The 14,493-nt window shown below is 33.1% G+C and overlaps 1 protein-coding gene and 1 long non-coding RNA gene across 2 annotated transcripts; one reads left to right on the top strand and one right to left on the bottom strand.

Annotated features, from left to right (window-relative positions):
- Positions 1-760: 760 nt before the first annotated feature.
- LOC126873291 (uncharacterized) lies at positions 761-14,397 on the bottom strand. Its single transcript, XR_007692357.1, has 8 exons — positions 13,295-14,397; positions 12,047-12,295; positions 11,106-11,921; positions 10,787-11,003; positions 9,202-9,380; positions 3,154-6,110; positions 2,732-3,066; positions 761-2,657 (listed from the first exon to the last, which is right to left on the bottom strand). It is a non-coding gene; the product is annotated as an uncharacterized LOC126873291 (long non-coding RNA).
- On the top strand, positions 5,961-9,912 carry LOC126873288 (probable chitinase 2). Its single transcript, XM_050634010.1, has 9 exons — positions 5,961-6,102; positions 7,756-7,953; positions 8,039-8,198; positions 8,271-8,367; positions 8,455-8,661; positions 8,738-8,935; positions 9,017-9,145; positions 9,230-9,394; positions 9,784-9,912. Exons 1-8 carry the CDS (start codon positions 6,039-6,041, stop codon positions 9,392-9,394), a joined length of 1,218 nt encoding a protein of 405 aa, XP_050489967.1. The 5' UTR covers positions 5,961-6,038; the 3' UTR covers positions 9,784-9,912.
- Positions 14,398-14,493: the final 96 nt, after the last annotated feature.

Below are 14,493 nucleotides of genomic sequence, written 5' to 3'. Positions count from 1 at the left end.
ATATTATCAACGGGAGATGTGTGACTCAACGTTTCACATTTTGTAACCACCGACATATTTCTCCAAAATATGCGGGAACTGCGGTAAAATTTGCTTCACAGCATCCCGTAAACAACAGTAGACAATGTGTTAACATACCGATAGCATACCGATAACAATTTTTACGCATTTTGTTCAAGCTAGAGATAACTTTCAACGTTGAAAAGATACAACTGATGTTACATGTATAATACAGATTACGGAAAATAGCTGAAAGAACGCGGTAGAATAAATCAGTGACAGAATTACGATCAAATAAACGGTGTTAACGTTCTTATTTGTGAGAGGTGTCGTAGAGAATAGCAATGACGAACGGTTGCACGATTTGTCGTGGAAAAACGTGCTGTTAACGGTATAGAGGGGTAATACTGCAAGGCAATAAAGAAATGTACAGAAGTGTGTAAATTATCCGACTACACGTTCCCTTGTACCGATTTCCTCGCCCGCGTAACGTTACTACGGGATTCTTGTCTCGGAAATATCGCTCCTCGAGCGTTGCAACGGTCGACTGAATTTTTTCGATAGGATGCAAAGACACCTTACACCTTGCTAGGTGTGGAATCTAACCGTAGACACTCGATAACTCGCTGATAGCACCTTCCTTTTTAATTCGATTGCTTGAGGCTACCTAATCGTATCGTGACTCAGTTGATTATCTGCAACATTATTAATACGGTGTTTAGTTGGATGATCGGATTTTATCAAATAATGTAATGCAACGTACTTATTAAAATTGAAAATATACTTGTGGATCGTCGGTATACTTGTTTCAAAGCGACGTGATTTACATACAGAAGCTTCTGTTTTCACAATTATGCGATATCAGAGTGTGACATTTTCAAATCTTCAGAACGAAATTTAATTTCCGTATCTGTAAAAATAACTATGGCACTTGAAACACAGGATTGTTGAAAGAGTCATTAATTTCCGTTTTTAGATTTCAAACTATCACGATGTTTGGATCACATACTTGTGGTTCTTTAGGTTTCGATCTTTATTATGTTAACAAATAATCTTTGTACGAAATCTATTTCTTTGTTATTTAAAAATGTACATATCTCGAATTTATAAGACAAGGAAATGAAATATGCTGCGCGTTGTTCTCACGTTTCGTGAACGTTCCAGTTCATTTCTTCAGAGCAGAACCGAAGGCAGAATTATTTTTTATTTACATAAGAAAAAAGAGCGAATTCGAAATGTACGTAACTTTTTACAATGTGAAGATAGATTTGGTACAAAAATTTTTTGCAGGCATAGTGAAATACCATCGAGAAAACATGATTAGTCCTGTGATAACTAGAGTCAAAGTAGAATCAATAGTAAAATCAATATCTTGCGTACATCCTGAAGATGAATACGTCATCACCTCTTTATACTATATCTAAGTAAACCGTACATTTAACTTCATCGAAGGTCCCGTTTGGCCACCTTTTCTCGATGTTAAACAACCCTACTGTTAGTCACAAGGCCTCCACAAACCAATAAGGAAATTCACCAAATCTTAAGCTCGAATCGTCCGGATCGCGGCGCCAATTTTACGATGGAGATACAGTTAACCGTTGATTTCGTCCTCCTCTGCACGAGTCTTATATCCAGTTATTTCCTCACAGTGCCGGATTTCATTACTAAGTCCCGTGTCATCCGATATTCTTCATAAATTCGAGGACACTTCATAACGCTGACAAATTCCATACGATTCGGCCTCTCTGATCCAACCGAAAAACTTCTCCGTATTTTTCTGAAATTTCTTAATTCAACAAGACGTTTGCTCAAGACGGTAGCTCACTCGACATTGTTTATGTCATCTTGATCGCGTCAAAACAATCCAATAAAACGCCGGCTAATTACACGTCCGACGAGGAAAGGAACGATGTGGTAAAGACTCGATAAATCGTTTACGAGCTACAGTAGGTAGCCACGTTGGGAGCATATAGATCGAAGATAAAGGACACTGAAATTAGGCGTATTCAAATTTTTGACAAAGGCCTTGACCCAGAAAACCTGCCTCCAGGAACTCCTATCATTCTCTAAAAGACCAACGATCGATCTGTCGCTCTTGAACTTGATCTTCGGCAGCTTTACCTCTCGCTTCACCGTTCATTCGAGATACTCAATAAATATAGTAGCCTACGTGGGCAGCTGGAATTTATTCGCTGGCGCGAAAGGGTCGTTAACCAACGTAAAACGTGGTTCAAGCATCGTTTCCATGAGAGAAACATGAACAGCGAAAGAGAGAGATAAATAAAGAAGCGGAGGATCGACGACTTTGGCTCCTTGAAAAATAACGAAACACGCTGTAATGTCCCCGCTAAATGCTGTTCCATTGGATCTCCATAGCGTCCTCGACTTCCCGGCCACGATTTCTTCTTCACTTACAATTGCGCAATTCCTTTCGCGTTGCTCTCGCTTCGACATTAAAGTTGCAATAGCTAAAGTAAATACCTTAAATACCTTGCATTGTAAATTTTGTCGTTGATAATTTCGTCTGGGTACAATCTAATCTTCTTCTTTCTCAATTGTTTACTGCATATAGTCAATCTCTTTAATTGTTCCCACAGTGAAAAATTTCCAAAGAATACTTTGTATTTTTCCTTCTTTCGAATTGATGCATGGTCTCCCTGAAAGAAAAGAAAATTCGTTAGTACAAACCGAATGCGTGTTTTTTTTCATCTAGAAATTAATTAGTTATCACTTTTTAAGATTCTTTTTTCGAAACTGCAACACGAGACGGTGTAATATCGTTACTCTGGAAATATATGCAAATGGCACACGCGATCGTCGCCCATCCTTTTTCTTAATTTCCATGCTGTTACGTGTATCAACTATTCAGAAAGCAAACTGGTCGAAACTCTTTTTGAAAATGTCTCAATTCCTTTACGCAAATAATACAATTTGTGTTTTCAATTTTCAAAAGATAGATGATATACTTGTTACAAGGAAATAACAGTAGAATTACAGAGCGAACTTAGAAGAACAGCGTTCATAACAGCGTTTTTCTTCATTTTCAGTTGCCGATCGACGTGGCTTCTGAAACGTTCACGTTCGTATTTAATAACGCGCACTGCATCATAATTTCCCATTCGAGTTTGGAAATCCCCATAGCCTGGCACTTACTTTCTGATTTCGATGAGAGAGCGCAGTGGAGTACCGCAACACGAGGAAGTTTCAAAAGTAAATAAAGACTGCAAAAGGAAAACGGCGTACGTGAGATACAAGAGCAGTCTTAAAAGATTAAAAAAAAAAAAAAAAAATTATAAAGAAGGAAGAAGAATAAAGGGCCAAGAATCCAGGCAAGAACAACAGGTTTCTTTTTCACAAGAAACAGCACTCGAGGGTTCATGGACACCGATCTGGAGCTGATAGAAGCTTCGGTTTTTTCCTCTTCTTTTGCAAGCCGTTTTTGGCTGTTCCTTGACTCCGACACGCTTCACGAGTTGCTTTTTTAACAGCCACGTGTTCCGTTAAGAATATTACCATGCGCAGATTCCAAGATGCGGGAAGCAAATGCAATTCTCTGAACTTCGACGACCTTGCAGGCGGGGAATCCCTGCAAGAACGCACTATGTCATTGAACTATTAGCGAAATTATTTCATGAAACAAAATAGAAATGAAGAATACGTTCGCAATTTATAATTCATTATTATTATTATTAATCATTATTAATGATTATTAATCATTAGATTGCAGATTTTTAGAGGACTAATACACTTGTGGAGAAATAGTACCGAGGCAAAGTGTGAGATTTTTATTGTATGAACATTTTTAGACTGTGGATTTTATACAAATTCATATCTTTATGAATGCTCTTAAATTTCCTATAAATACATAAATATCTATAAAATCTAGCGACTATTTCGCGTATTTCCAACAGTACCATCTCCCAGTAAACAAATTCCACATAGTTGCATCAAATTCGCAATTCTAGATGAATCAACCATACCAAAGTATTGCACGATTAAGTCTCTTTATTTCGGTTATTTATAGCTCTTCCATTCTGATGGACAGGTGGACAGCGAGAATGATTTCGCTGTCTGTCTTAAGCGCGATGGTACCGGAAGCAAGCTTTTATTCTGCACGTCCGAATGCTCGTGAAAAAATTACGTAAAATCGGCGGATCTGCGTGACGTAACATAAAACAAAACGAGTGCCAGAGATTTGCCCTTTACGATGAATCAGCATTTGTCATTACCACGCAACACGTATTTTTCTTCTTTCTTTCGCTCGTTAAGCCATGCCACTTTCAATGAACAGCGAACAATTCTTGAATTTCGACCTCGTGTGGTCGTAAAGAGGTTCCTTCTGATTCGGATCTACGAGAGTCGTTGTTAACCGAACAAATAAGAAAGGCCAGAAAAGAAGGAATATGTATTTCCTTGGAATGGAATTGACCATATTTCGAGGGAGATTTCTACTCAATGGACGCGATACAAGTAATAATTATTATTGGTTTGCGAATCAATCGCGATTCTACAGGTTACGGATTTGTACAACGTTTACTGTACAACTTGTAGTCTATGGATATCTATGTATTTACAGAAAATCTGAGTGTACAGAAATCGTCCTTTTTTTTATCAAAATAAAATTAATGTGTTCTAGGTTAAGAAGACTGGAAGCTGGATGATTGCATATAATGATATAAAATAGAGAGGAAGAAAGTCAGTCCATTTCAACAGATACAATTACAAACAATTCACAAATAGATCCCCTTAACTAATATCTTTTACGAATGAAAATTTCTTCGATTCATGTGTCTCGAAATGCTATCATAATTAAACTCTATACTTCTATTCGTCGCGCCCTTTGTCTGCGAACACTATATCTGTCCTTGTCGCACAGTAGTACGATCCCTTTCTAGATGTGTGTTGCCATCTATCGGTTCCAATTAGAAACTCGAAGTAACAGAAATCACTGGCTCGGTACAGGAATATAGACGAGTACACAGCAATCCTACTCTTAGTCAATGGTGTCACATTCTGAAATACCGACCTCGAAAAATTATTAAATAAAATAATATAAGTAAATAAATTAATAATTGAACTAAAAGAATACCTTGATATAATCTTATGCTAGAAAGTAGAATAGAGTTGTAAAATACACTAAATTTATGTATGATCATATACACCATAGATTTATCAAAAGAAATATATTCTGCTTTGAAAATGATTTTATTACATGTTCAAGGAGTTATTTCCTTAACGCAGCTATGTTCAAAAAGTTATCATAAGAATAGATACATTTTTGGAAACGATTGGACAACTCTTTGCACATCTAATAAAATAATTCAAAGCAGAAGCTGTCTTTGTGTAAGGTATTTTCCGCTATAATTCTTTAAATATGCAAGATAAAAAGTTGGTATGTCACCAGATATATAAAGAATATTCGAAAAGAAAGAAAAACAAAATTGGGCTTCATATCCTCTACGCATCCTCCTACAAAAAAATAAAATAATCAAATTATATCCCGCTCCAAACATCTAACTTTTATATGAAACACTTTTTGTTAAAATCATTACTTACAAAAATGAAAATATAAAAGATAAGCAAATGCACATTTTATGTTTTAGTAATATGAAATTACATTTTTGTTTGAAACCAATTAAACAAATCGCTAAGTATTATCGTACTGTAATCTAAGTAAGTTAGATATCTGAATTATTGTAAAAGTATAAAATGCTTTCCAATGTTTCTTTTACTTCTGGGAATGACTATCTTTGGCGGAAATTGTTTTTCAATTAAATCTGCTTGTTTCCTATTTTTTTGATATTTATCCCGATATATATCCTGATATCTATCCTAATATCTATCCGGAAATTTAGTATATATATATATATGGAATACGCACAGGTACGTCTTAGGCGTTTACTACACAAACATCCTACCTGCACCATTTTGCAAGTCACACGCGCGACTGCTTTTTTTCTCCGAGGACACTGTGGTCAAGTGAAAGCTATCTACCAGAACAATAATTCGGTATAAAACGAATTTATTTGTTCTCAATAATGAAGGTGTGCGTGTTCCTGTCTCTACTTGCAATATTGCTCCTCAGTAGCAATGGTATCCTAGGTGAGTACCTATTAAATTAAAATAATTTCTTTAGCATTAATACGACAACGCATAACATAAATTTCAAAGAGTACATATTTATATCCAAAGAAGGATAATGGGAAAATGACAAATTTATATTCCTTCAGATATCTAAAATTCTAATAAGGCATCACTCTATAGGTCCTATGATATTACAAAAGTATAATCGGCGAAGTTGCCGAATAGTTACTCCTAGACCTAGAACTAGAAATATGTTGTCAAGGTCAACATTCTTAACATCTTTTTCCTATACATATATAGTGTGGTCGGTTTTAGTTTGCGGATTATACACAAAAGTATGCTTGATATCATATATGTACTTTGTTTCTATATTTTATACAAAATTATAAATGAGATATTGTGACCATTGCCTGCTTATGCGTGTGCGTGTCCAAATTATGGTGTATGTGATGTAGTTATACTATTATCGGTGTTACCCAAATTTTTATTATTATTTCATTAATTTTTTCATTGTTCGTACACCACTATAAAAATATTTAAAAGAATTCTATTAAAATTTATGAGGAGGTAATACATCGACAGGTTCATTGTATCATGTCAAACATACTTTTATGTATAACTTGAAAACTAGAACCGACCACCCTCTATATACACCGTGTATATACTGGAAAAAGTTGTGCAGGATGATGGGAAAATTGTAAGAAACCATAGATAAAATTGACGGGATGTAAAATCCAACATATATAAGTAACGATTTTCCTGTACAAAATAGCGCTTCAGTTTTTATATTTCATACATTCATCTCAAAGTTATGCATTATTATTTCAAGTCAGAAAACTGCAATTCGCCTTTCGGGGCATTAAATGTCGACTACCATTCATTCTACGATATCAAAGATAGATAGCTAAGGTATCGCGGTATTTCATATAACATTTTCTTAATAAAAAAAAGCCAACACCATAATTTATATCTTAAAACTATTATTCTGCATTTGCTTGATAAAATAAAATAAGATAGCAGTTTGTCAGCGAAGCTACTATTTTTATCAAATTATCTATCTACAGAGATGTATGTATAGATATAAAAATTATATATCTATTTTCATTCGATTAGATTAGATTTTATTCGATTATATACATATATAGATTTATATGGATATGTATAAAATCTTTATGTATAAAGAATGTCTATATATAATCTCTATAAATGGATCTTATATAAAATCTTTAACAGAGATTATACTAATATAGAGATTAAAGATTTTATATATGATCCGGCTGTAGATTACGTTCCTATTATATGATGATACACTATGCAACAAGAAGGGAAATTGAGAATAAGTTTGACATTTTGTTTGATAGCTTATACAATGGAAACCTGACATTTCGATGAAACCTTTGTTTCACTTCATTGCTCAAAGACATATAAATAACCAAAGATAGTGCCATATAATTAATGACTTATTAGAAAGTCACCTCGATGATTTAATGTTTCTCATATATATTTACATTAGATAAATAATAATCGTATTCTATCAATGAAAAGTAAATAACAAGTTCCGAACATCGTTCGAAAGATAATCTATTATACATATATACATAGGAATAAATGTTTTGCGAAAAAAAGTTGAAATAAACTTTATATTAAAGCTATGTTTCTTTTTCTATCAAGCTCAATCAGGACCTAAGCATAATAAGGTAGTAACTTGTTATGTCGCCTCCTGGGCCATTTACAGACGTAGTAATGGAAAGTTTGATATTCCTGATATTGAACCACAACTTTGCACACACCTTATATATACATTCGCCGGGCTGGACAGCACGACATGGGCCATTAAGAGCCTCGATCCTTACTTAGATGTTACCAAAGGTAAATACATATTGCAAATTACTCGACACGATTAAAGGTTTACCTACATATATGAATGACATTTTCATTCTATGTAATATTCCAGAGCATTACAAAAAAATGACCGCACTTCGTGAACAGTATCCACATTTAAACATTCTACTATCAATTGGAGGATATAACGAGGGTAGTACAAAATACTCTGATCTTGTTTCATTGCCTGTACGAAGATCTGCGTTCGTTAAGAGTGTAGTAGATTTCCTTAAGTAAGGAATCAAACATTAAGACAGTTTAATATTTATACATTGCAGATTTGTACGATAATCTTTAATTTACAGGGCATACAATTTTACTGGTTTGGACATAAGTTGGGAGTATCCTGGATCACGCGGTGGTAGTGTACTAGACAAATTAAATTTTGTCAGGCTTCTGAAGGTAGCGCAATAACGTAGCGCAAAGTAATTTTATCGAAACTATAGTTTTGCCTGAGTCAGAAATTAATCGTATTCTTTGTTCTAATAGGAATTGAAAGAAGCATTCCAAGAGTCGAACTATCTATTAACAGCAGCTTTAGGTGTTGGTCCAAACATCATCGATGCTGGATACGATATTCCCGAACTTTCCAAATATCTCGACTATATGCATGTAATGGCCTACGATTATCATGGATCATGGGATAGAAAAGTGCTGCCGAATTCACCATTAAGAGCTGGAGATAATCTGGATGTGGTAATGCATTTGGATAGACTACAATGAGTATCGAGTACCGTTGATGAAATACATATAGAATGAAATTTTTGTTTAGGTGGATACACTCAATTATTACTTAAGTAGAGGTGCAGCAGCAGATAAACTAGTATTAGGCTTGCCTTCGTATGGCAGAACTTTTGTATTGATGAACACATTAAATTCTCCTGAAGAAAGTCCAATGAATCGAACGATCGTCGGAAACGGGTTTCAGGGGCCTTACACTCTCCAAGATGGTTTTATGGGATACAATGAAGTAAGTTTTACTTTTGTTAAACTAATTGGATACATTATCTATTTCTTTTTTATAAAATAATTGGAACATGTATAATTCCAGATTTGTGAAGAATTAGTGGATTATGGAAGTTCTTGGGTACGTGGCTGGGATAATAGTAGCGCTACACCTTACATCGTTGACGAGGAATTCGTTATAGCATATGATAACCCCAAGAGTTTAAAAGAAAAGGTTGATTAATATCCATTACAAATGATGATAATAAATGATAGTACTACATGCGTTACCTCTATAATGTTTTTCCAAAATTTTTAGATCGAATATGCGATGAACTTAAATTTGGCTGGTGTAATGGTTTGGAGCATCGATACCGATGACTTCAGTGGAAAATGCGCATCTTTGCAAGACTCTCTAGATCCAACAAGTGGCAGATATCCTTTACTAAGATCGATTAACGTGGTTCTATCTGAAAAAAATTAGGTAATTAGTGATAAAGATAATAGTAAAGAAGACAATAACTCATTTTCCATCACATAATCTCCTCATAGTCTTATTTTAATAATATTCATATCTTTTGCATATTATATCTGAAACGGTTTGGTAATGACGAGTTAGTAATGAAGAGACAGTATTAAAAATTTTATAAAGATAAGATTGATGGACTGATTTTTCTCTCTTTATTCATTCGAAAATGTTCTTCTAAAGCTGTCATTATCCGTAATGGAAATATTGACTAATGGCGGATTTGACGTGACAATAAATGGGACTTTGCGTCTACGGTGACCAAAACTACAATCGCGATCGCAACCAACAAGCTTGTTTTATAATTATATATTAGTAATTGTATATCAAATAATACGATTGCCCAGGTTTCATCATGTAAAGGTACTGCAAATGGAGGAGAATGGAAGGATCCACGACACCATCTATCTTACTCTTATGAACAAGCATTTAAACTGTACTTGAAACATTAATAAATAAACAAATCGTCCTCTTAATATGCGTTTGGAAAATATTCAATTTTTAGATCGTTATACAAAACACACAATAAAAGAAGATTTAAGGAAAATCGACGCGGGAAACTAATCTTAAAATAAAATTTTAAACTAATCATATGGATCTATGCGAGACATACTGTTTCATACAGTGTCAAGAGAATTGTAGAATAGCTAACAGTTAAAGAATGTAATATAGAAAATAAATATGAAATGTACAAGTACATGATATTTACAAAGAATGTAAATATCCAATGAAATACTAAGATCTTGATTAAATGCTACTAACTATTAATTATAAATAAGACTCAAATGCATCCTTCCTAGCTATTCTACTATATTTTATTACATATTAATTTTACTATGAAATTATGCATAATATACAGGCGATGATATCTTACAATTGTAATATGAATATGTCTAATAATATAATTGTTTATCGTAACACTTCTGCACTTAACTACTATCTTTTACACTTCAAAAAGACAATGATAACTTTTAAAATCTTTCTGCATAATATTTTACTCAAAATACGATACCGCGCGCTTGTTACGTATCCAGGCTCAGGAACGTGTTATATTCTATCAGTATCCGGGTATCATTCGAATTTTCTTGAAATTTATTTCGATATCCACCTATTCACATAAAAATACCATAAAACACTGCAAATTGTATATTAACATATTGCAGACCAGTCGTTTTGCTACTAAATATACCCAAAGTATAGTTGAATCGATTCTGTTTAATTGACAACGACGAAAATACTAGAATTTTCGTGATCGACTTCCACCATTAGAATAAACACGAGAATTCGTGGTCCGTCCGCGATATGTTAATAACTTTGAATTTAGAACAATTCAGATTAGAAGATTCTTACCATTTTGAAGCACTGATATGTCGATATACGTTAAATTTTCATATTTTTCACGAATTCTCTGCAGTTGCTATTCATGCTGCCACCTTTCAACATGACAGCGCGCGAAATGATGTGATTTAAAATTTTAATTCCTATTTCTGCCACCAGGGCGCAAATAACTCAGGTACGTATTATGTTTTATAAATACCCCGATACTGCATTTTCTCGACACTTATTTCTATACAAAATTTTATAATTCATCAAAAAGTTCATTAAATAAATAATATATCATTAATAAGATAATTAATTGAGATAATAATATTAATTTCACTTAACTTACATTATCATCGAGAGATTTCAGTGCAGGATTGATTTTAAATTCAATAATATTACTGTTACGCACAAATGTCCTGCACGTTTTATTAGATACAAAATTTTAGATTCCTAGTCAGAATTTTTTCTTATACTCATCCCATGTTCAGGATATCTTTGTTTTTATCTCTTCTAATTATTTATCACGTTAATATCTTTGTATGTTTATAAGCCTAAGAAGCCTTCCTACCACCAATAAGCTTATAGTCCAAAATAATTCATGCAAAAATTCCATTGTAGATTTTCCACCTTCCTTCCAAAGGAATATTTGAGGATTATAGTAATTGTACTTTGTTAGCAAAATTCACATCGCTCATCTAGAATTAATTTAGCAAGTTGGGAAGCATCCTTAAATATCTGAACTAGAAGCGGTGTTATGTACAGCGAAGGCTGAGTCACTTTTAACTCGTACATATATTTCAGATTTATTATTCTGTAAGTTACATTTATATATTATTATTCTATCAAAGTGACCGATTTTATCTTTTAAGTAATGTTAATTTTAAATATGGGGGACGAAAGTCTTTCCATTGAATTTTTACTTCATCGCTATAAAATATAGTAATAAATATAATATAAATAATACATAAAGTATAGTGAGAGACAAGAATGCTAACTTTTGTTCTTGAGAAAAATGCGCCTTACACGCTGCATCACGTCTTTCATCGATGTCTTTATTTTGTTAGTGATCTGTTAGATGTATTGTTACTTTCTATTAATATATTCCCGATCGAAAAGAACGCATCGTCCTCATTTTTCAAAAAATATTTTGCTCCTTTCTCTTCTAAAAAAGAGACAAACGATCGGAAAAGATGTTAGAATTATGATTCGTACAAAACAAAAGAACAAAACGAAATAGACGAAGAAGAAATATTATACTTTGAAAATTAAAATGTAAATTTGACTTACAGGCACGAAGGATCTCTCTAATCTTAGACAACCCTAGATCGCTCTCTTTCTTGTCAACCAGTAATTTGCAATCGGGAGCTTCGATTATTTCCAGGAATGTCCCTGATTAAAGAGTGGAAAATGCCATGAAAACATGACATTTCAATTTGTACTAATCCATCCATTCAGATGATCAAATATGTTACAAATTCTCTACTTTTACAATTTTTGTATCTTTACCAGGATCTTCGTGGACTTTCGACGAACAGGCTATGAAAATAAAATTAATTACACTAGTAATTTGAACAATTACTTTCATTTACATGCTTAAGCTATGACGGAGCACAGATAATTTTAGAGCGTGCGAGTTTTCCTGCAAATAAAGGAAAATATAAACATAGTCTGAAGCAATGGGCAAGCAAGTAGACTGATATGAAAATTAGCGAGACAGAGAAATAAAAACTGTGGAATTTTCAAAACATATAATGAAACAATAATATGACGTATAATGTGATTATTTGACGTCTTGGAAACAGCGTTAACTCGAGTGATAAAATATTTTCTACACTTTTACCATGATTCTTGCGAACGTTTACTAAAGAGGTTGTAAAAATAAAATTATAATAATTACGGCTTTAATTTAAAAGCGAAATCAAACTGATCAAATTCAATAAATCGCAACTTAAATATTTTACCCAATTTTAAATATGATCTCAATTCATACTGTTCGCAAATATCCTGGATAATTTTAAATTCAAATTTCAGTCATTAGCAGCTGCGTACGTATTTTATGATATTTTTTAAGATATCCAAATATTATATAAATAAATAATTAATAATATAATGTAAATAAATAATTATATAAATAAATAAATCCAGATTTTTGTCTTTGGAACGAACACATTTTATATTTGTTCCAACTATTTCTTATTCAATAATAAAACAAAATTGGAAGTTTCATCGTAATAAATATGATAGTAAACATTAACAACCAGGCAATTTATTTCTATGTTCAGATCGATATGCATCCAGTTGTCGAATACAATACTAAGAACATAATCCATAATTTTTCCTGTCTTTTTCCTTTCCAATTGTCCAATGACAATTAATTTATTGCCTACAGCTAAAAGTAGTTTTGTTCAAGCTGTCTCAACACGAGTATGCGTCTTTCAAACATATTCTAATGTGAGACTGCAATTTCGTAATATTCACAAGTGTAGACAAAATTATTTCCTTCGCCATGACGTAAATATTAGTTGTTGTAATTACCATGTATAAATTCTTCTGCTATTTCGAGATACTCGTTTACAAGCATCAGAAATAACATACATTCGATTCATTCTTATTTATTTAAACTTCGAGCTAACACTCGTTCTTGAACGTTTTTTATTTATTTATTTATATAAACTTTATACTAACATTAATCCACGAATATATTTTATTTATTCACTTATTTATTTAAGCTTCGTACTGTTTCATGAACATTTTTAAACACCTTTTTCGATAAAACAAATTATCGTTCAATCGTTGTTTCAATTTTTAAGAATAATATAATCGATCAACATTATATATATTAAAATTGTTTGTTGCGTTACGTTTTGACTTTGGTACTATAGAAATAAATCTAAAAGTTAAAAAGTTTCGTGCTATGTTTTCCCATAAAACATTAATAATTTCTGCTTTACTTTCGTGAATTCATCGTTATACTCGCCGCGTTAACATGCAAAACACAACGTCGTTCAAGACCACGCAACGTCCTTGTAATTACAGGCATGCATACGATGTGTCGCGCTCGATGATAAGAATTTCAACCATTCTCTCGGGACAAGAAACTCGCCGGTAAAAAAGACTCCAGTGAAAAACCAGAAGAAAAGGTTCGTGCAAAAGTGTAGCGGAACGTATCTGTTGTCGATTGACAATGTCCACTGACACATTCCGCGATAATGCGCGGAAGGAATTCCGTGCTGGAACAATCGGATGTTCACGATAGCTCGACGATAGTTTCTTGTAACAATTTCATGTTTATTTCCGATTGACGTAACGATGTTTCTTACCGAAGAGGATAAGCTACCGTCGTATTACGCTGCAATAATTGGAGTGCCGTAATCACCATCGTTTGCGACGAATCGTGGTTCTTGTATATCTTTTTTTTGTATTTTATTATCGCGTGAGACCAGGTGTAAATTAGAAATGCTATTTCGTTGCGATCCTATACGTTAAAAATACAACAAAAATATAATATATTATAAATCTTAATATATAAGTAAGTAAGTAAATTATAAATCTATACAAATAAAGTATAAAATTATAGACAATACAAACAAGTGTAGAACTTAGTAACTGTTAGAAATATAATATTCGATGGAGACTAGCGATGGAGACAGCTACTTACAACAAAATACTATTGATGGCCCGTATGAAAGGACCTCCATATGATACTTACATAATATCTCTTGATAAAATCAAAT

Source organism: Bombus huntii, chromosome 14 (assembly GCF_024542735.1).
Source record: "Bombus huntii isolate Logan2020A chromosome 14, iyBomHunt1.1, whole genome shotgun sequence".
NCBI classification, from domain to species: domain Eukaryota; kingdom Metazoa; phylum Arthropoda; class Insecta; order Hymenoptera; family Apidae; genus Bombus; species Bombus huntii.
The sequence above is the reverse complement of the archived record's forward strand: the minus strand, read 5'-3'. Positions and strand labels throughout refer to the sequence as shown.

What these genes read in the sequence shown, in the direction of transcription:
- LOC126873288 (XM_050634010.1), top strand. Translation starts at nt 6,039, where the DNA reads ATGAAGGTGTGCGTGTTCCTGTCTCTACTTGCAATATTGCTCCTCAGT. An exon ending in AGTGTAGTAGATTTCCTTAA is followed by an intron (nt 8,199 to 8,270) that starts GTAAGGAATCAA and finishes TTTAATTTACAG; the next exon opens with GGCATACAATTTTACTGGTT. An exon ending in CTGGAGATAATCTGGATGTG is followed by an intron (nt 8,662 to 8,737) that starts GTAATGCATTTG and finishes ATTTTTGTTTAG; the next exon opens with GTGGATACACTCAATTATTA.